This window comes from Carcharodon carcharias, chromosome 13 (assembly GCF_017639515.1).
Source record: "Carcharodon carcharias isolate sCarCar2 chromosome 13, sCarCar2.pri, whole genome shotgun sequence".
NCBI classification, from domain to species: domain Eukaryota; kingdom Metazoa; phylum Chordata; class Chondrichthyes; order Lamniformes; family Lamnidae; genus Carcharodon; species Carcharodon carcharias.
Window position 1 is genome coordinate 100,279,989 of NC_054479.1, and position 23,083 is coordinate 100,303,071.

The following is a 23,083-nucleotide window of genomic DNA, read 5'->3' on the forward strand; positions in this document are numbered from 1 at the left end:
TCACCTGAATGTGGAGAATGGAGGAGCTGGAGTAGTGAAGACCACTGCTGGCTCTCAGTTGGCCGCCTTGCCCTCCTAACTGGCCCCCACTATTTATCACCCCTCCCCTCACTTCCCAACTACATCTCATCTGATTTTGCTGCTGCCCAGGTGCTGTTTAACGCTCAGCTGGTAGAGATGAAAACATTCCGCAGCTAGTCAAATCTCCACTCTGCTTTTCAATAATACTCATTTTCAAGAAGCTACCATTTATGGCTGAGAATTCCACCTTTTAGCCACCCTCTGTGTAAAGTTTTTTTTGAGTCTTCTCTTAAATTTTTTGTAATTATCTTAAATTTCTCTCACCTGCAAGTCAGTGAGACAATCTATTTCTATACAACAAATGTATGTCTCAAGGCACTTCACTGTATCACCAAAAAACAATATGTGACACCGAGCCACATAAGACGACATTAGGGCAGATGACCAAAAGCTTGATCAAAATGGTATGTTTTAAGGAGCGTCTTTAGCAAGGAAAGTAAGGTAGAGACAGAGAAGTTTAGGAGGGCATTCCAGAGTTTAGGTTTTAGACAGCTTAAGGCACAGCCACCAGAGGTGAAGTAATTAAAATCAGGGATGCACAAGAGACCAGAATTAAGTACATGAAGAAGTGCTTTGAAGGGCTGGGGCTGGGGGAGATTACAGAGGTAGAGAGGACCAAGGCCATAGAGGGACTTGAAAACAAGGATGAATTTTAAAATCAAGACCTTACTTGACTGGGACCAAATATAGTTCAGCGAGCACAAGGGTGATAGCTTCCGCACCCTCCTAACTGGCCCCCACTATTTATCACCCCTCCCCTCACTTCCCAACTACTTCTCATCTGATTTTGCTGCTGCTCAGGTGCTGTTTAACGCTCAGCTGGTAGAGATGAAAACATTCCGCAGCTTGGTACAAGTTAAGTCAATGAGCAGCAGTTTTGGATGTCTTCAATGTTATGGAGAGTAGAATGTGGGAGCTCAGCCAGCAGTGCTTTGGAATAGTCAAGTCTAGAGGTAACAAAGGCATGAATCAGATTTCAGCAGCTGATGAGTTGGGGAAGGGGCAAAGTCATGAGCTGTTACAAAGGTGGAAATATGCAGTCTTAGCGATGGTGCAATTATGTGACCAGAAGTTCATCTTGATACCAAGGTTACAAACAGCCTGGTTTAGACAGCTGCCACTGAGAGGGATGGAATTGGTAGCTAGGGAACAGTGTATAGAGTGGGGACCAAAAGCAATAGCTTTAATCTTGACAATATTTAATTGAACGAAAATTATGCTCATCCAGTACATCAGAAACAGCCTGATAATTTAGCAACAGTGGAGGAATCGAGAAATAATGGTGAAGTAGAGCTGTGTGTCATCAGCATATACATGAAAACTAACCTTCTGTTCTAAGACGATATTGCCAACGGCAGCATGTTGATGAGAGATAGGATGGGGCCAAGGGCAGACCTTTGGGGGACACCAGAGTTAACAGTGTAGGAGCAAGAAGAGAATCCATTACAGGTGATGTGTTTGAGGGTGTTGGTGCAGTCAACCATGGCAATGATTGCAGACAGATGGAGAAGGATGAGATGGAGTAGTTTACCTTTATCACAGCCACATAGAATATCATTTGTGACTTTGATAAAAGCCACTTTGGTACCATGAGAGAGGCAGAAACCTGTTTGGAGAGATTCAAACATGTTCTGGGAAAGATTGGCATGGATTTGGGAAGGAAAAGCAGGTTGGTGGTGGGGCAGTATTTTTAGGGGTGATGGGGTCAAGGTTCTCCTTTGAGGGCAGAGGCAATGACAGCAGATTTAAAATGAAAGAGGGACAACACCTGAAGAAAGAGAACCATTAACAATATCAGATAACATGGGAGCCAGGAAGGGAAGCTGGATGGTCAGCAGTTAAGTGGGAATAGGATCGACCGAGCAGAAGTTGACTCTTATGGACAAGATGAGTTCAGAATGGGCATGAAGGGAGATAGGAGAGAAGCTAGAGAAAGATGTGATCTCAGGGTCAGGGTAGAGAGGAATCTTAGTGACTCCTTAACCTTAATGTTCTCACTCCAATGAAAAAGCCTTAACTTCTCAAAGGTTTCTTCATAATTGTTACACCTCATCTCTAGTGAAACCACTATCTGTTTCATTCATTGAAATCCTCCTCTACAAATGAAGTGGCCAAAGCTGCACATAAAGATCCAACAATGACCTAACTAAATGCTTTGCACAGATTCAACACTAGCCCTAGTATTCCATGCTTCCAGATAGAAAACTAAAAGCTCTAATTGTCTTCTTCAATAGCCTCGTCAATATATGCTGCCACCTTTAATGACAATGGATCTGCACACCAAAATCCCTCTCCTCCATTGAAAATATTACCATTTAAGGTGTAAAACCATGTCATAGCCTTTCATCCAAAAGCTATTCCTTCAGATTTTTCAGCATCTGCCACCTATATGACCATCCTGTCAGCCTAGCAATGGCCTCCTGGTCTTTCACAACCCAAGCCACAATTCACCATAAACCTCAATTTAGAGACAAGAGCAGATTTTGATATTACTTATTCAATTGTAAAGTAGAAATTATTTATGCTAAAGTAATAAGGATGGCGCCAATGCAGAATCCTTGGAAACCATTTGCACATTTCTTTCAATTTCAGACAGAAATAACTTAATTATTGAAACACAATGACAGCCATTAGGATGTTAAAAAATACTTTGGGTGCTTCAATCGCTTCAGTTTCAGATCAAGCCCAGATTTTGAATGGAGGCTGCATTTATGCTACAAGTAAAGCATGGATGCAAAGTAAAATAGTCTCACGCTGGGTGTCATGCCCAGTGAAGGCATTACTTTAAACATAAACTGCATTCAGTCTATAATTTTCTGGAACTGTCTTTTATTTAAAAATGGACACCAACAAGGTGGCTAAGACGGCTGTCTGTCAGGTGACTTTTGAAATTTCTGCATATGACTACCTCAAATCTCTGGAAAATTCATAACTGAATAACCCTTGGTGGGGGCCTCCCCCCTTGAACAGACATATCCAGATGGAATCCATCTGTGGAATTTACACCTGCTATTGTTTGTGGTTTGCCCAAAACTCAAAAACACTGGACTTTCAGACTCCGTGTCTCCAAGTTTGAAAAACTTAAGCTACAGAAGCCAGTTTATCCAAAGTGGATGTTAGCAGACCACGCCCCCCTACAACCCCCATTCTTTCTCCATTGCATAGCAATGACTCATAGCTTTAAACCATTCTGGGTAGACAATAGCAGTTGATCATGTAACCAAAACTGTCTTTGGATCACAAATTTTTTATCCCAAAAACCAGAGAAAAACTGGTCATTCTGCAGAGAACGTAGCAAGAAACAGCATCTGAGGAAAAATGTAGTATAATCTACGCCTTTAAAAACCTGCAGACTGTAATATCTTTAATATCTCACAGCTGTTACTTTTCAAAGTCCACAAGTACAGAAACTTGACCTCCTAGCAAGAAAAACTTGGCGACCTGCTGAACCTCCATCTCTTCAAAGGGATCCTGCAATAATCCTGACATACAGCTCCAGCAATTGAAAATATCCTTTTGGACTGAAGACAACACATTCACTGGGTATTGCTTTTCCTACAACAAACCAAACACATGAACTATGAACTATTCTTCTGTAGTGTTTAGACTTTCAGGGTGAATGCTTGATTAAAGAATCCTCTTTATTTAAACTCACACAAACTTGCTGCTGTTGATTACTTAAAAATGCACTCAGAGACTGAGAAACATAACCACCTTCCTTTCCAAAAACACACTAATTATGGGAAGTAAGAGAAAGGTTAAGAATTTGAGTTCTCTCCTGCCCCTGACCAATAATATAGAGTATCCCAGAGAAATGCAAGTGCACCTTTAATCTCCTCTTCCACAGGCCAAATGAGTTGTGTCATATATAAACCTAGAATTATGTAGATGAAATAGGTACATTCTTCAGATGTATATTTTTTCCTAAGGAAGCAATTTTTCAAGTGTTCAGGTAGTGATCTCTCAAATCACTCTCCTTAGACCATTTTTATATAAAAGAGAAACAACATTAAACTACAGCATCTGTGACTTTACCACATCCAGACTAGGAAACTGGGCCAAACAGCTGCTGGGCAACTGTGCAGAGTCACAGTTAATTTATTAATAGTAAAAATGGTATCACCAGTGAGGAAACAGGTCCCATCGTCTACATATGTCTAAACATTCTTTATTGTGGTGGCACTTCAGTGCTGAACCTTTGAGCAACAATGTGCAATAAAACACAGTTTGCCTCCTGTTTGCAATCCCAAACTCTAATTTCTAAGTTCCTATTAACCAATGAAATAACATCAAGCAGAAAGTAAAGGTTCCTCTGTGAAGGAGGGAGAGGAGGAGAAATTGGAACAGACAATTCCACATTGCTTTTCCATACTTCCCATCTACTGCCTCATAGCAACATTGACAGAGGTCTGGGAACAGATTGTCTGTAAATTCCCTCAGCTACATTTGTTGCATAGCTGGGAAACTGTAGGGGGTTGTATTTTTATTCAGAAAATTATTAAACAAAGTCATAATGATTATACCACCTTATACCACCAGCTATGACAAAATAATTACAATCATTAAACAAAGCAACAGCAGATAATTTGATTAAATTCACCATCTGCAAATGGTAATGCATGAATCAGCATCTATTAACAAGCAGTACCAATCCCTTTGACGAAAGGAATTGCATTTATATAGCACATTTGACAACATCAAAGCACTTTACAGCCTAACAATTATGGAAGTGTGCAAAAGCAAAATACTGCAGATGCTGGAAATCCAAAATTAAAAAAGGGAATGCTGGAAATATTAAACTGGTCAGGCAGCATCTGGGGAGAGAGAAACAAAATCAGATTGGTGACTTTTCATCAAAGTTGAGAGATAAATGGGATGTGTTTTTTTTCAGTCAAAGGATGTGGGCTTCACTGGCTGGGCCAGCATTTATTGCTCATCCCAAATTGCCCTTGGGAAAGTGGTGGGGAGCTGCCTTCTTGAACTGCTGCCGTCCTTGAAGTGAAGGTACACCCACAGTGCTGTTAGGGAGGGAGTTCCAAGAATTTGACCCAGCGACAGTGAAGGAACGGCGATATATTTCCAAGTTAAGGTGAGAATGACTTGGAGGGGAACTTCCAGGTGGTGGTGTTCCCACGCGTCTGCTGCCCATATCCTTCTAGACGGTAGTGGTTGTGGGTTTGGAGGGTGCTTTCTAAGGAGCCTTGGTGAGTTTCTGCAGTACATCTTGTAGATGGTACACACTGCTGCTGCTGTGCGTCGGAGGTGGAGGGAGTGAATGTTTGTGGATGGGGTGCCAATCAAGCGAGATGCTTTGTCCTGGTTGGTGTCAAGCTTCTTGAGTGTTGTTGGGGCTGCACTCATCCAGGCAAGTGGAGAGCATTCTAACACACAACTGACTTATGCCTTGTAGATTGTGGACAGGCTTTGGGTCTTCAGGAGGCAAGTTAGTCACTGCAGGATTCCTAGCCTCTGACCTGCTCTTGTAGTCACAGTATTTATGGCTAATTCAGTTCAGTTTCTGGTCAATGGTAACCCTCAGGATGTTGATAGTGGGGGATTCAGTGATGGTAATGCCATTAAATGTCATGGGGCAATGGATAGATTTTCCCTTGTTGGAGATGGTCAGTGCCTGGCACTTGTGCGGCATGAATGTTACTTGCCACTTGTCAGCCCAAGCCTGGGTATTGTCCAGGTCTTGCTGCATTCGAACATGGACTGCTTCAGCATCTGAGGCGGTGCGAATGGTGCTGAATATGGTGCAATAATAGCAATCATCCCTACTTCTGACCTTGATGGTAGGAAGTTCATTGATGAAGCAGCTGAAGATGGTTGGACCTAGGACACTACCCTGAGGAACTCCTGCAATGATGTCCTGCAGCTGAGATGATTGACCTCCAACGACCACAACCATCTTCCTTTGTACTAGGTATGCCTCCAGCCAGTGGAGATATTTCCCCAATTCCCACTCAATCCAGTTTTGCTAGGGCTCCTTGATGCCACATTCGGTCAAATGCAGCCTTGATGTCAAGGGCAGTTACTTTCACCTCACCTCTGGAGTTTAGCTCTTTTGTCCATGTTTGAATCAAGGCTGTAATGAGGTCAGGAGCAGAGTGGCTCTGGCGGAACCCAAACTGAGCGTCAGTAACCAGGTTATTGCTAAGCAAGTGCCATTTGATATTCTATTGATGACCCCTTCCATCATTTTACTGATGATTGAGAGTAGACTGATGGGGTGGTAATTAGCCGGGTTGGAATTATCCTGCTTTTTGTGTACAGGACATACCTGGGCAATTTTCCACATTGCTGGGTAGATACCAGTGCTTTAGCTGTACTGGAACAGTTTGGCTAGGGGTGTGGCAAGTTCTGGAGCACAAGTCTTCAGTACTATTGCTGGAATATTGTCAGGGCCCATTGCCTTTGCAGTACCCCGTGCCTTCAGCCATTTTTTGATACCAAGTGAAGTGAATCGAATTGGCTGAAGACTGGCTTCTGTGATGCTGGGACCTCTGGAGGAAGCCAAGATGTGTGTTGGGGGAGATTGGGAAGTGTTGAGAAATATTAAATCATTGTGGGAGAGTCACCGGACACTGGTAAGGTGCCATTGATTAAAGTCAGGCTAACATGAAAGGAGAAAATAGGCACAAGTACCTATTACAGATTTGTTAGTCTTACTTCCTTTTCTCTTAAAAAAAGCATTAAATTATCAGGAGCGAACAAAGATTATCTGTACAATAATAATCTGGTAAATAGTCAATGTAGATTCAGGGAAGGAAATGATCCTGCCTGCACAATCCTCCTTGACAAATTCAGGAAAATAACATTTCTGTAACTGTGGGAACCCCTAAGGCAGAGTGCTTCCAGATTTACAAAAGGCATTTGACAAAGCTTCACATGAAAGGCTATTAAGCCAAGAGCATGAGGGATTTGAGGTAAACCCTGAGGTTGAATCAGAAATTAGCTGAAGGGCAGAACACAGAGTACCCGTTAAAGGAGTTATAAAAACATAGAAAATAGAAGCAGGAATGGGCCATTCAGCTCTTCAAGTTTTCTCCGCCATTCAATATGATCACAGCTGATTCTCTATCTCAATGCCATACTCCCGCTCTCTCCCCATCCCCCTTGACTCCTTTAGTGTTTAGAAATCTATTTATCTATTTCCTTCTTAAATATAGTCAGTGACTTGGCCTCCACAACCTTCTGTGGTCGAGACTTCCAGAGGTTCATCACCCTGTGAGTGAAGATAGTTCTTCTCATCTCAGTTCTAAATGGCCTACCCCGTATCCTGAGACTGTGACCCCTTATAGCCCAGTCAGGGGAAACATCATCCCTGCATCCAGTCTGTCCAGCTCTGTAAGAATTATATACCTTTCAATGTGATCCCCTCTCATTCTTCTAAACTCCAGTGAATAGAGGCCCAGTCCATCCAATCTCTCCTCATATGACAATCCTGCCATCTGAGGAATGAGTCTGGTAAACCTTCACTGCACTCCTACCATGGCAACTATATCTATTCTCAGGTAAGGAGACCAAAACTGCACACAATACTCCAGATACGGTCTCGTACAGCTGTAGTCAGATATCCTTGCTCCAGTACCCAAATCCTCTTGCAATGATGGCCAGCATACCATTTGCTTTCCTAACTGCTTGCTGTACCTGCATGCTTGCCTTCAGTAGCTGGTGTTCAAGGACACCCAGGTCCCTTTGTACATCAACATTTCCCAATCTATCACCATTTATATAATACTCTGCCATTCTGTTTTTTCCTACTGAAGAAGACAACTTCACAATTATCCATGTCATAGCACATCTATCATGTATTGGCCCACTCACTCAACTTGTCTAAATCATCCTGAAGCCTCTTAACATCCTCCACACCACTCACATTTCCACCTAGTTTTGTGTCATCGGCAAACTTGGAAAAATTACATATCAAAATCATTGATATATATTGTGAATAGCCAGGGCCTAAGCCTTGTCCCTGTGATACCCCACTAATTACCGTCTGCCACTCCGAAAGGCCCATTTATTCCTTCTCTGTTTCCTGTCTGCTGACCAATTCTCAATGCATGCCAATATATTACCCCAATCCCATGTGCTTTCACTTTGCACACTAACCTCGTATTTATCAAAAGCTTTCTGAAAATCCAATATACCACATCCACTGGTCCTCCATTATTTACATAACTTTATATGACCCCTGTCTGGATCTAATACTCTCCTTATTTCTTTTGTTACCTATGGTTGGCCGCTTTTGCTGCTGTGTTTTTGCGCCAGACAGGAATGTATATTTGCTGCAATGCCTGCATTCAGTCCTTAAATATCAGCCATTGCCTATCCACTGTCATGCCTTTTAATGAAGTTCCCCAATCTATCGTAGCCCTAATTCCTTCATAGTTTTCTTTGTTTAGGTTTAGGAGCCTAGTTTCAGATTGGACTACTTCACTTTCCATCCTAATGAAGAACTCTATCATGTTATGGTCACTGTTGCCTAAAGAACCCGCACAGCAAAGTTATTAATTAACCCCTTCTCATTGCACAATACCAATCCAGGATAGCCTGTTCCCTAGTTGGTTCCTCAACATACTGGTCCAAAAAAACCATCTAGTACACACTCCAGGAATTCATCCGTCACAGTATTATTGCTAATTTGGTTTGCCCAGTCTATATGTAGATTGAATGTAGACAAATACAAAATACTGCACACAGAAATTAAAAAATAAACACATGTATTCCATGAATGATGATCAATAGCCAAAGGATGAAGGCAAAAGAAACTTGAGAGTCTTGGCGCATGATTTTTCTGTCCTAATGCAGGGCAAACTGATGTCTGGTTGGTGGAAATGCAGACATGTGGGTCACACCTGCAGAGGTCCTACCCCCATTCCCATCACCAGCTATTTTGATAGGTACAGGAAAGGGAGCTGTGGTATGCGTCTGCACGCAACTGTCCTAACATTGCCAGCTCCACTGCGGGGGTTGACATTTTAGACCACATTATTTTCATGGAGCCGGGTCTGCATCTGAATACAACATGGTTCACAACAGCTTAGAAGTATTATGAACCATGAGGGAACCCCAGTCTGGAGTCAGGGACTTTTTAGGAGGTAAGTTCAGAAGGTGTTCACAACTTCACATATCATAATGTAGTGTTCTATAATAAATTAAATATGTTTTTAAATTCAGTGGTTGATGATAGGACTTTGATCTTAAAACGTGACCATTAAATTGACCAGCAATGTGAAAGTGGAAATGTGTTCAGATGCATTAGAGTAAATTATCCAATGGATAAAGTGCTCTTCTGCATTGAACAATATCAATATACAGGTTTCACTGTGCCATTTGTTCCCTGTGATTTAATCTATTGAGGATTTAATGCATTCAACTCTGCAGGTTTTGTTTATACAGCAAAGTAATCCCATTAAGAGTGCTTGGCTAAACTCCAAACCCAGTAATAGATTGAGCTCAGCAGGGTTTGCTAACACAGCTGTCAAAGAGATTGGGTTTCTTTAACTTGACAGCTTTATGAGCACTTAAGAATATTATGTTTTTGAAGTAATTTTTGAATTAGTGCTTATTTATCTTGACAGTTTCATGAGTTCCTCAAAGACCTCCTAATGTTATTATAGGCCAAAAGAGTTCTGTACATAGTGGATACTGAGTAATTGGGCATGGGGAGGTGAAGGGGGAATGGCAGGCATAGGAGGATATGAAGGGGTGTGGAGAGTGCAGGGTGCCTGAGGGTTAGGGGGCCACACACATCTGCAGACCTGGCCGATGTCTCAGTGAACCAAGATGGACCTTCTAACCTGGCCACTTCAGCAGCTGCTGGCTTCCGTTCCCACCTTTGTCTGCTTCAGGAGGCCAAGATGACCTGAATAGTCTTCCTCATCTGTGAACTAATATTAAACTATAATACTTGTATTAAGTGGCATTTTAAACATTGAAACATCTCAATGCACCTTACATGATGAATTACTTCAATGCGTGATTGTCATGTAGGCAATTAGTAATAAATAAATAATTCTAATTAATGAGTAAAGCCTCCCCTCTGTTGATTAACTGAGTGAGACTGCCCTCACCTGATCCCACTCTTGCCTATTCAATTGTAGTCAGCAATGGTTTCCCTCCTCACACGTATTCTGTTACCTCCATAGTTCCCCAAGAGATACAGGCACTCTCCCATGCCCCTCCATATCCCCCCATGCCTGCCATCCTTGACTCCCTCCCATTTTTTATCTCCATGCCATCCCTTGGCAACATCATCCATAGACGTAATTTCAGGTTTCACCAATACAATAATGAAATCCGGTTCTACCTCACCACAACCTGCCTTTATCCTTTCATTGCCTCCTCACTGTCGCTGCTTGTCTTGACATTGAGTCCTGAAGAACCACAACATTTTCCAATTAAACACTGGTAAGAGCAAAGCCATTGTATTCAACTGCCATGGCAACCTCAACACCTCACCAACAATTCCATGCTTCTTGGCCACTACCTCGAGCTGAACCAACCTAATTGCAATCTCAGTCCCATTTGACCCCGAGCTCAGTTTCTGACCCCATATTGTCTCCATCCCGAAGGTCATCTGATTCCACCTTCATTACATCACCCAGCTCTGCCCCTGTCTCAGCTTATCAGCTACGGAAAGTTTCAGCCATGCTTGTGTTACTCAAAGATAAAAACAAAAACTGCGGATGCTGGAAATCCTTAAACTCCCTCCTCCATTCCCACCCCCTTTCCATTTCTTCCCCCTCCTTTTTTTCCAATAATTTATTTAGATTTTTCTTTTCCCACCTATTTCCGTTATTTTTAATGTATTCCACCGATCATTTATCTATACCTTTTATGCCCTATTTCACCCCAGAGCTATCTGTACCTTGCTTGTCCTGCTATCCATTCTTAACTAGCACATTCTTTTAGATAATATCACCACCTTCAACACCTCTTTGTTCTTTTGTCTGTGACGTCTTTTGGTTATCTCCTCCTATCACTGCTTGCTTGTCCCAACAACCACCCCCCCCCCGCGCCCCACCTTTCCCCCCACCCAAACCAGCTTATATTTCACCACTCTCCTATCTTTACTTAGTTCTGTTGAAGGGTCATGAGGACTCGAAATGTCAACTGTACTCTTCTCTGCCGAAGCTGCCAGACCTGCTAAGTTTTTCCAGGTATTTTTTATTTTTTGTCTTGTGTTACTCAATTTGATTATTCCAAGGCTCCCCATCTTCCCCCTCTCATGTGAGCTCATCCAAAACTTTGCTGTCCATGTCCATCAAGGCCCATTTGTTAATAGGATCCAAGCGGTTGGTGAAGCCAAAACCGAGGCAGAGATTTTCTTTATTGAGTGAGTTTATTAACTGTTCAGTCTCACAATTCTACTCTCCCCCTCGGCGTCCCAACCATCCCCTAGCTCAAAGACAATTAATACCCATCACCTGTTTCTCTTAACCATAACAATGTAATTGACATTAACAAACCTTAACAATGTAATTGATAGGACATTGACACCATTCACCCATCACCCATTGGCTCTCAACACTGTACTGTAGGAAACACAGCTGCCAATTTGAACTCAACAAGCTTCCACGAATAGCAATGTGAAAGAGGCTGGATAATCTGTTTTCATGATGGTGATTAAGAAATGAATATTAGCCAGGACACCAGGGATAACTCCACTGATCTTTAAAATAGCACCATTGGACCTTATGGTCCACCCAATAGATCAGTTGTGGTCTCTGTTTAATGCTTCATTTGAAAGACGGCACCTCCAAAACATAATATAGCAAGTTGTTAGCCCAGATTTTGAAGGAGTAACAAGAGTCTAACCATTTGTCATCAACTATGTTAATTCAACTTCCTCGTATTGCCAGGTTCATTAGAATGCTGATGTCACATAATTACTTCAAACAAAAATATTTTAGAAAATTACCAAACAGATAAAAGAAAAGAAAGCTTTTTAATAATCTTTATAGTTGCTATTTAAAGAGAGGCCCAGTGGCAAGATTCCAAATTTTAAATGCAAATATATACATCAAAATAAAAATGTTCCAACAGCAAGGTAATAATGATGTTCTTGCACATGTATTGTAGTGGAAAATTGAAGCTAGCCCAGTGAGTTGAAGGACCTGTACAACAGTAGCCTCAAACCTTTGGTACAGTGTATACATACATATTATAAAAACAAAGATCAGTCAACTTAAAGTTAACCCAAATAAAATTAGGACATGAGTCCTGCTGTCATATACTATGTACGCACATCAAAACATGTCAATAACGAAAGATTGTAACTTGCATAAACTTGACTTATAGCAGCTTAATTGAATCAGCAGTCAACTGTGATGTTTACTGGAGCTGATGAAAGCTCAAAGAATCAGAACAAAATGAATACTTTAAAATGGCACGCTGCAAATTATTTTCACCAAGCAAACATTATGGTGATAAATAGGGAACATATTCAACTGTTTTATATTATGAGGTTCCTTTATTCTAATAGCTGAAAATTCTACACTGTTATACATTAAAGGCCGCATTCAATTTGGTGTAGCTCCTAGCATGTCCTCAGTGGATACCACTGCATAAAAACTGACTGGGTTGTTAAGTGTTCATACTGTAGACTTTATTTGATTTGGTTACCATATTATACTAGTATGACCCTCAATACACCATTCTTCTGGAAATAAATATTGTATCATTAATAGGATATGTGAATCCCCATCTGTGAAGACTTAACAGGAGAACCAGGTTGAGATGAACGTTGTACAATTACATTCTAATAGAGAAAAAATGCTTTTGGAACTATAAAAAGGATTCTATCAAGGTCATTTAGCTAAAACTTTTATTGTTTCATTCTAAAGATTTCTTAACTTCAGTGTTAATATCCTCTTCAATCCTTAAGATGTTTGCTCATGCTGGGTATGGTTTCACGGGTGTCAGGAGAATTATAGTGCTCAACCACTCTTCGATTCAGGTCTAGGCAGGGGTGTCATGACACTATTATGCATGTATTGGAACAACCGTGGGGTGTATTATAGTCATCCTTAATCATTTCCTCATCTTTGGATAGATTTTAACTTTTAGCCAACTGACTGATGAAATGTTCCTGTTGTCCACCTGTTCCAACAGTGAAGAGGCCAGAGCCAAATGGATGTCCCCAGACAGCTCACACAATCAAGCCAGTGTGATATCAGTTGGGCAGCCAGCCATGTCCAGTATGGGTTGCAATCATAGAGGGCTGGACTCAGGGAGGTGGGGGCCAAGTGGAATGGTCCTATTCCTTCTGTAGCCCCTAGGAAATCATTTTAAACTTACCTTTCTGGGACCTCTTCAACTGGATCACATTTAAAACTGGTCAGAGCGTACTGCACGTACTCCAACAAGCTCTGCCCTACAATAGCAATCAGGGTTCTATGTACATAGTAGAAACCAGATTTGCACATTAAAAGAAACCACCATCTGAAATAGGCAGTATTTCAGCAAGTTAATATAAGACCCCTCGTGTCCACACTGCAGTGAATTAGAATAACATCCTGATCAAAAGTGAACCTTGCCTGATCTTTCCCCGTGTTTTCAAGGGGAGGGAAGAGAACTGGAAAGGAAAATAACACCAAAGCTAAGAAACTTTACAATGTAACAGCAACAATTTTGATGCAGGGATAATTTGTAGTAGCCCATCACTCCACAATGCTGGCTGAAATCACTGAAACCAGAAGAGGCTATGGATCATGAAGGTAACCTTCCTGAACTGTTTCTCTCATTTTCACAGCATGCAGTGTATTTACCCAAAGAGCCCTCAGAACAGTTCTGGTTTCAGTTCTGTCAATGCATAGTTACCAAATGGTGGCTAATTTCAGCAAAGGTTTGAGATTTCATTGTCTTCATTAAAAATCTATTTCAGCACTTAGAACTGGTACCAATATAAAGAAAATTGTACAATTATTTTTCACCTATTATAAATAAAATCTGTTGAGCACTTATTCATGAAGACAAGTGAGCATTTTCACTCATGGTGGTTAGGTACTAGACCAGGAATTCACTGACTCAATTAAGTAACTGAAAATGAGCTACCAGCTCCTTCATTGGAACACAGGCAGTAAAGTCACTAAGTGAGTACTGACACTCTTAAATGTCATGGCTTGAGGGGAAGCAAGGAGATTAAACTCCTCTTAAAGTTGGCATGAAGGATTCTTCGAGTCAAGTATGGAATAAACGAAACTCTCATCAGTAGAAACAAAACAAGGAACTGAACTTAAATAAGTTTCTGTTGCTCAAGAAATGTTTCCATGAAAATTTACTTGAAATATTGAAAATGGCTATATTTTTTCATTTTAAATGCATGCAATCCTACTTATACTTTGAAGGGTTTCTCATGGCCAGCTCACCATCCAACGCATCTCAATAGATAAAAGAAGTGGGCAAACACCACCTCTAAAAGGTGATTTAACTCCCTGTCTTGGACAAAAAACACTGCTAACGGCTAAAGGTAAGGTCATTTTGACATCCTTCACAGACAAGTTAAGCTCCCTGTCTATAAAGGAATGAAAGACAATGTTCATACTGCTAGTCTGTATCAACTTCCCCTTGACATTTGGTAGGAACAGAGTCAAATACACACACGCAAGATCATGCATCTGCAGTTGTTCCAATGTTTCTGCCTGTGGTCTCAATTCATCCAATCAAAAACAAGACAAGACAACACTGGCAGTTGCACAATATTGAGAGTTGCTTTTGGTGGAATCAGTTTTATAAAATGAGTGCATGAAATTCTCCCATTCTAACTTCTCCAGCCTCCAAAATTTCAATTCCCCTATAATGCCCACTCAACATTTGCTGACTATATATTTCACAGTCATCCAATGACCTCCATGTACTTCCTTCCATACCTGCTGCCAGTCCTGTACATTATAGTGAGGAAATGCTCTGACAGGCAAGACTTCCAGGTTTCTTAGGTACAAGTGAAAATGGTCCAAACCATACACTCAGGATAGCCCAGTCCCCAAACTATTCTGTAATTGTCTTGTGCTGCAAGAGTGAGAGGTAACAGGAGCAGCAAGGAACAGACAGAAACACAATGATAAACTTGGTGCTGGAACAACATGGCACAAAAGAAAAACAATGGGTGTCAACAAATCTCAGGGAAACTATATAGGCAGGTGCACACACCAGCAAGAAAATGCCAAATGGCCATTGTGGAATTTTTTTTTCAAAAATAAAAAAAATCTGCTACTTCTAGTGATTTGTGAAACGGGTACTAACATTATGCTATAAAAAGTGATAGCCAATCTCTTCATTTCAACAAGAAAATCTGATAATTGATTAAGCCTTACACACAGACAGATCCAGGTTCATTCCCCAGCCTGTATTGGATCAGTCAGTCTCACTTAATGGGCAGTAGAGATACTGAAATTGGCCTGATACACTCAGTTAGTAAGTCAGAAAATGGTCCCAGTTTCTCACTTTTTGATTCAATTCTGTCCTTTCTCGAATTGTACGACTGCAAAACATTTGCCAACAATATCAAACTTATTGGGAGAAAGGTGAGGGTAGTGCCACATGGTAATGGGGATGGAGACCAAAAGTACCTCCACCTACAGAAATTAAGTACAACAGACAGGAAGACTGGTATTCTACCTGTTCATTTAAGGTTTTAGGCTGGGAAAGGTGAGACTTATAAATTTTAAACTGCTACGGCAAGCCTGTGTGAGCCAGACAAGTTACCATCAATATGATACAAGCTTACAGCAACTTACTATAAGACATAGGAGCAGAAGTAGGCCATTTGGCCCATTGAGGCCATTCAATGAGATCATGGCTGATCTGATAATCCTCAATTCCACTCTCCTGCCTTTTCCCCATAACCCTTGATTCCCTTACTGATTAAAAATCTGTCTATCTCAGCCTTGAACATACTGAACAACCCAGTCTCTACAGCCCTCCGCAGTAAAGAATTCCACAGATTCACTACCCTCAAAGAAGAAATTCCTCCTCATCTCTGTCGTAAATGAGCGACCCCTTATTACAGAATCTTAACGGCACAGAAGGAGGCCATTCAGCTTATCATGTCTGCACAGGCACTCCAAATGAGCATTATGAACTAGTGCCATTGGCCTGCCTTTTCCCCATAGCCTTGCACATTGCTTCTATTCAAAAAATGATCTAATATCCTCGAGTGCCTCAATTGAGCCGACCTCCACCACACTTCCAGGCAGTGCATTCCAGACTCGAACCACTCGTGTGAAAATTTTTTTTTCTCACATCACACTTGCTTCTTTTGCAAGTCACTTTAAATCTGCGTCCTCTCATTCTTGATCCTTTTATGAGTGGGAACAACTTCTCCCTATCTACACTGTCCAGCCCCCTCATAATGTTGAACATCTCTATCAAATCTCCGCTCAGCCTTCTTCTCTCCAAGGAGAACAGTCCCAACCTCTCCAATCTATCCTCATAGTTGAAGTTTCTCATCCCTCGAACCATTTTTGTAAACCTCTTCTGCACTCTCTCCAATGTGTTCACATCCTTCCTATAGTATAGTGCCCAGAGCTGAACATAATATTCCAGTTGAGGTCTAATGAGTGTCTTATACAAATTCAGCATAACTTCCTTGCTCTTGTACTCGATGCTCCTAGTAATAAAGCCCAGAATACTATATGCTTTATTAACTGCTCTCTCCACCTGTCCTGCCATCTTCAATGATCTATGCACATATACACCCAAGTCTTTCTGCTCTTGCATACCCTTCAAAATTTCACATCTTATTTTGTATTGTCTGTCCATGTTCTTCCTACCAAAATGCATCACCTCATACATTGAACTTCATCTGCCACCTATCTGCCCACTCCTCCAACTTGTCTATGTTCTCTTGAAGTTCCACACCATCATCCTCACAGCTCACAACACTCCCAAGCTTCATATCATCTGCAAATTTACTCTGAGATTATGCCCTCTGGTCCCAGACAATTTAATGAACCATTCTTTTTTCCTGAATTTCTCCTACACACATTGTAAGCATTCCTACATTCTGTACAATCCAGAAGCTGCATCTTCTCAGATACAGAAACCACATCCTTAAGACTCACACCAATCCTAGATTTCCCCGTATCTTTTCTTCACCCCCAACTCGTTCAAGACGACAAATCCATCAACACACCACTCTCAAGTTCAACTCAGGCTCCAAACTGAGTTACCAAACATATTTATAGTCATTTAACAAGTAAACCACATAGAAAATGTTAAAATTCATACAGAGAAGCCACAATTAACTGCTACAAGCTGCAATTAAGTGCTACATCGGCAGCAACATAAAATGTGTTTTATACCACAAGTCTTTCATCTTCCCATGCACACTTTCAGTACATTTCCTGAGTAGTCAATTCTGTATTTCTTTCCTCATTGCTTACTTGCTTCTTGCAACAACCCCAGCCCACCATGCCACATGCTAAAAATGTCCTATTTAGTCTTTGATTTACAGTCCCCAACTTCAACGTGGCCAGAACTGACAATGTGTCTTGCATCACCTTACTTGCTTTATTTGTCTCTTTCACAAATGGAGATGCAAACATACATGATGTTGCTCACATCTCCAAAACAAAGTCTTTCTGGATCATGAGTGTATTAGATCAGCCTGAATGTCAGTAACAAAACAATCTCCAGTCAGCAGTTGAACTGCTGCTTACTGGCCATTTTAAGGTTGACACACCTTTACTCTTATTTTACACAGGGAGAGGGGCGTCAAATACCTCTGGTGCATATCATTAAATCACCCACACAATGCCACACGACAGTGTGACCATGATCTTTCTGATCTGTTAATGCTATCGCAAATGCCTTTAGATACAATATATGCAACCTCAGAAACAGTCACAAATGAGATAATTTAGAGTTGATTACCAGAAAATAAAACAGCATAAACTACTGGTATAGTCTTTCTTTCACTCAGTAAAGCAAGGCAGATGATCCAACTGTGGCGGGGGTGGGGAAAGGAATTGTTTTTATACTGACACGTCTGCTGTGAATAATCAAGGGGAACATATGAATATCTAAAAGTGGAGTGATTAGAATTATCAGGCACATGCTCATAACGCAACCTCCACAGCTTTTGCAGAATATATTCTCTGATTTGAAAATTAGTTATTCAAGTGTGAAAATACAGAATCGCAATGAAGCAGCACTGAGGGAGTGCTTGGTTGCTGGAGATTCTGTCCTTTGGTTGAAAAGTTTACCATGGCTTTGTCAGCCTATTTGTTTGACATTTGAGATTCCATGGCAATTTTCAATAAACAACAGGGCATTCTTGCAGTGTCTGGATATTAATAGCTAGGCATGAGCCACTGGGTCAAAATCTTTAAACTCCCTTCCTAACAGCACTGTTGGTGTACCCTACACCACATGGACTGCTGCGGTTCAAGAAGGCAGCTCACCACCACCACCTTCTCAAGAGCGATTAGGGATGGGCAACAAATATTGGCCCAGCCAGCAAAGCCCACATTCCATGAATGAATTTACAAAAACAGAAGTTAATGTGAAATCCAGTCTCCAGTGTGAACAGAAGTAGATTATTTCAAGTATCAGTTTTTAATAGAAATCTATCTAGTCATACTAGATGAGGTGCCTTGTTGAAATTTTCCTGAAATTTACATAGGGAATATTCATTGATAACTGAAGGATTTTTTTAGATATTACTCTCCATGTTCAGATTAGCTTTCACTTCCTTTTCCTTATCAATCTGCCCAATTCTGACTAAGTAGCCAGGAAAATGGGTTGCTCCAAGACTTTTGTCCAGTGTCCAGATTGACAACACATTGTAATTGGCAGACCACATATACAAACCCAAGTTTACCACTCAATGGCATCACATGTCAAATGCATTCTGTCAACCATGTGTCCAGCATTCGCATCTTTTCCAGAAACAGGTGGTTGCAATAGCATGATAAGTTTGACAGAAAGTAATGGAGTAGTTTTCAGAGCCTGATGTCATCTTGACAGGCTGATGAAATGCTGGCTACAGCACTGCACATCATTTTTCCAGGCAATCACAGTTTCTCCAGCCCTGCCTCTCATGTTATATGATTTGGCTGTCTGCTGGCCCAGCCACCCCAAACATTATTATTTTGTACCCGCCTGGCCCATCCTGCAACAATATTTGGACTGGAACATTCCTGTACATCAATATTTATTGCACAATGTTGGTGAGTCATTTGCATCAATAAAATCAAATAAAATATTGTTGTTTTCTATTGTAATTGTGTTTAACTAGATATCATCTCTAAGTTAACCCTTAGTAAGTCTAGGTGATTTTTTTTCCTTTAGAGATTTTCAGCAAGAAGGTTCTGTTTGTACTCACATTAAACTTTTCACCAAAAAGTGGTCAACTGGAACATCACCCCAGTACTACCAAATTTTCCTTTCAGGAAGAAAAATGATCATGATGGATCAAAAATACAGGATTTTGGATGATTAACTGTTTGAATATGTTATTAATCCCACTAACACATTGGAGCCACAAGTCATGCTGTCATTAGATAGTATACATTGGGCTGGTGCCTGGCATATTAACAAGTTGCCAACCTGAACCACTCTTATATGGGCAGGTGCTCACCAGATTCTAGGCATTTCTCCAATGCAGGGAAAAATCAGAGGAAGCAATAACATCCAAAGAACAACCATCAAATAAGTACACTGTTTGTGGAGTGCAATTGAGACAGCAAACAAGAGTAGGGAGGGGGAAGCTAGGGGAAACAAGATTATAAATATATGAAACATATAAGATCCTAAGGGGATTTGACAGGGTGGATGCTAAAATGATGTTTCCCCTGGTGGGAGAAAGACCCAGAACTAAGGGACACAGTTTAAAAATAAGGGGTCTCCCATTTATGACAGAGATGAGGAGATTCTTTTTCCTCTCTCAGAGAGTTGAGAGCCTGTGGAACTCCCTTCCCCAGAAAGTGGTAAAGGCAGGGTCACTGAACATTTTTAAGGCAGGGGTAGATAGATTCTTAACTAACAAGGGATTTAAAGGGTATAGGGGTGGACAGGTTAGTGATGTTGAGGCCACAACCACTTCTGAAAAGCAACCAAAATTGTAAGCAAAAGAAGCAAGTTTGCCACAATTCTTGGGCTTGTCCATTTGTGGCAGCAAATATCAAGGCAAGTGGTGGAAAACGTGTAGCTGGGGGGAAAGGGGAAAGCACATGATGAGTTTGTGCTTAGAGGGCTGCTTCCTTCAACCTTCATTGGCTTCAAGTCTGGGTTGAAAAATAGATGAGCTCTTTCCAATCTTGGTGATTGTCATGCATTCATTAACAGATTAAGGAAGTAACAAAGATGAAGCAAAGAGTGGGGCATATTCATACTGGCGCCCCAGCACCAGTTAAACATGTTCCTGGGAAAAAAAGAGTCCAAGGTATTGCATAAATCTGGGAACATGCTGCGCTTCTTCAATTGCTGGAGCGACTTAAGTTGTTGCTTGGGAAGGAAAAGATGGAACCAATGCAAGTGGCCTAGACTCAGACACTTGATTCTAGTGACAGGCAACACACAGGTTTATTTGTGGGTTAAAATCAAAATTAATACGTGGGAGGATCTCATTAAAACTCAACTGCCAATAATGGGGGCAAAAAGTAAATCGGTCTTTGGTACATTTACCTGAGGGAAACCACAAAAAAATCCAACATTAGATTTGTTTTCTAAATGTAGGTCCTCTTTAGGCTCCACACAGCTGCCACTGGGCAGTAGAACAGACTTTTTAAAATGTTTCCATCGTTAATTTTCATTTTATGAAAAAAACTCTTACTTCATGTTTAACAATGAACAAATATGTTTGTGAATCCGGCACTGCAGACGTTAATGGATGGAAATTCCTCCCTATTTCTTGCCAACCAGTGTGTGATAATCTGCACACATCGCACTTCGGTAATTTAGTAGCAAGGAAGCGTAGAGACCTCCCCGTCACTTTATACATAGTGGTACTGAGACGTGAGACAAGTCAGAAACAGACTTACTATATCGCTGATCACAGGAACAGATGCAATAAAGTTAACATTTCACTTCCCCCGTAATCTCAGACATACTTTCGTGTTAACTTCCCAGAACTTAGCTGGAGACCTTTAACCGTATTAAACAATTGTCCAGGAAGGCAAAAAAAATAAGCGAATTACGCACGACCTCAGCAAATGTGCCAAATACTGGCACATGTCATGAAGGATGGAACGAAGCCCGCTTGCTTAGAGTTAACTTGACTTTCTCCAAGTCATTTTCACTATATGGGCTATCGGCACCGCTAAGGCTGGTGTCAAAGTGAATCGCAAATGGCACTTCACGCTCAGTACGCTGAAGCCCCTTTTCTCGCCTGTCATTGAGGAGAAAGAGAGACAAAGCGGGGAGATTGCTGTTGGATGTACATTACCTGCCTGAGATGGTGATCTCCACTTTGGTGGCCGGGATGTTGGCGTGCAGAGGATCGAAGTCGCCTATGGACGCCATATTCCTGGAGCTTTCGTCTCCACAGCCCGAGCCCTGAACCAACTGAGCGGCTCCACTCTTCGGCTCGGGTTAGTGTGTGCACGAGTGATGTCACTTCATAACAAACACAAGAAAACGTCCGTGGGAGGGAGAGAGAGAGAGGGGTGTGGGGGAGTGGGTGTGAGGAGGGGAACGGCGGCACTGAGCTGTATCTGCACCAAAAATCCCAACTAACCCAGCTCACAGAGGAGGAGCACAGGCATTTTTACAAACTGGCGGAGGGAGGGGAGGGGAGGGGGAGTTCGGGGAAATTTAAAGAGAGGACGTGGCACCGCACTATGATTATAGAACAGATTACTTTGTGTATGTCGGTTTTAGAGAAATTAGAAGCGATACATGCAACAACTAAAACTTTGTTTTCATGGAAAGCTCCGGGTCAAATATTAAGATTTCGAAGCTGTTTCAAGAAATGTAGTGATTGTTTCAATTTCTATAAACAACGCCAGATAACCTCTGACACAACCACACAAAATCTATGTTGACACTAACATGTTTATCATTGCACTCAATCTGCATGTTTCCTTCATAAATATTAAAAAGAACATAGGTAATGCATTTTCTATCCACGAATGGCTATGTTTCAGGCATAATGCGATCGGTGGTTCTGTAAAGTAATGCAGAGTACGTTAAGAATGAAGTTAGGTTAAAAAGGATCAATGCACTTCCGGTTACGGGTTTGGGTTCTCCCAGTTAGTCACAAGGAAACACCTCGTTCATTCATGCGTCCCTAACAGCAAAGATTTGGGACAGCCGGAATTTTTTTCCAGATAAACAGAAACAAACACATCTCTGATAAACAAAAACCCCTGCAAATGGCTTACTATTTCCAAATAACCAATATTTTAATCTCATCGATACAAGAGCAAAACACTACGAATGCTGGAAATCTGAGATGAAAACAGAAAATGCTGGAAATACTCAGCCGGTCTAGCAGCATCTGTGGGGAGAGAGAGACAGACAGACAGACATACAGTTAACTTTTCAGGTCGATGACCAGAACTCTCATTAATCTCATGCCAGTCCCACTTTAATAAAATTAAAACTGGGTCTGGTTGGTGTTATGAAATTGCAGTTTTGGCCACTGTCCCATCAGGATTCCAAGGTCAATTTGAAACGAATTCTGAGGCTGGTTTTAGATTACGTGCACCTTGCGAATCTAGATGCATTTGTTGGGCAGCGTTCACGCCAGGATTCCGCTCCGTGAGCCCATTGGAACCCTAACAGAAACATAATTTTATTTAATAAAGACTTTAAGCAATCGGCTATTTTTTTCTTTTTACCATATGTAAATAGCAGAAGCCACAATAATGAAGAAAACCAAACGCATAAAGCGGGAATAAGTGCTCGGCAACTAGGTAGAAAGTAAGGTTTTCGAAAATAGCCAATTCGTTACTTTGTATTCTGAAGGCATTGTTACAAATTATTGCTAAAATCGAAGTTTTGGACGAGAAGAATTAACATGGCACAGTAGCGATAATTTATCAGTACC

General features: G+C 41.2%; 1 protein-coding gene across 4 annotated transcripts in view; it reads right to left on the reverse strand.

Annotated features, from left to right (window-relative positions):
* Nucleotides 1-21,759, reverse strand: part of LOC121285733 (copine-8) — a 755,949-nt gene extending 734,190 nt beyond the window's left edge. The window contains exon 1 of one of the 4 annotated variants that reach the window (XR_005944761.1): nt 21,479-21,698. Coding sequence is in view for 3 of the 4 variants with exons in the window: in XM_041202466.1 (XP_041058400.1) it covers nt 21,479-21,555 (77 nt within the window). In the remaining variant the exon portion in view is untranslated. Of the gene's footprint in view, nt 1-21,478 lie in introns of all 4 variants that reach the window. The other 3 variants (XM_041202466.1, XM_041202465.1, XM_041202467.1) reach the window with 3 other exon arrangements.
* Nucleotides 21,760-23,083: the final 1,324 nt, after the last annotated feature.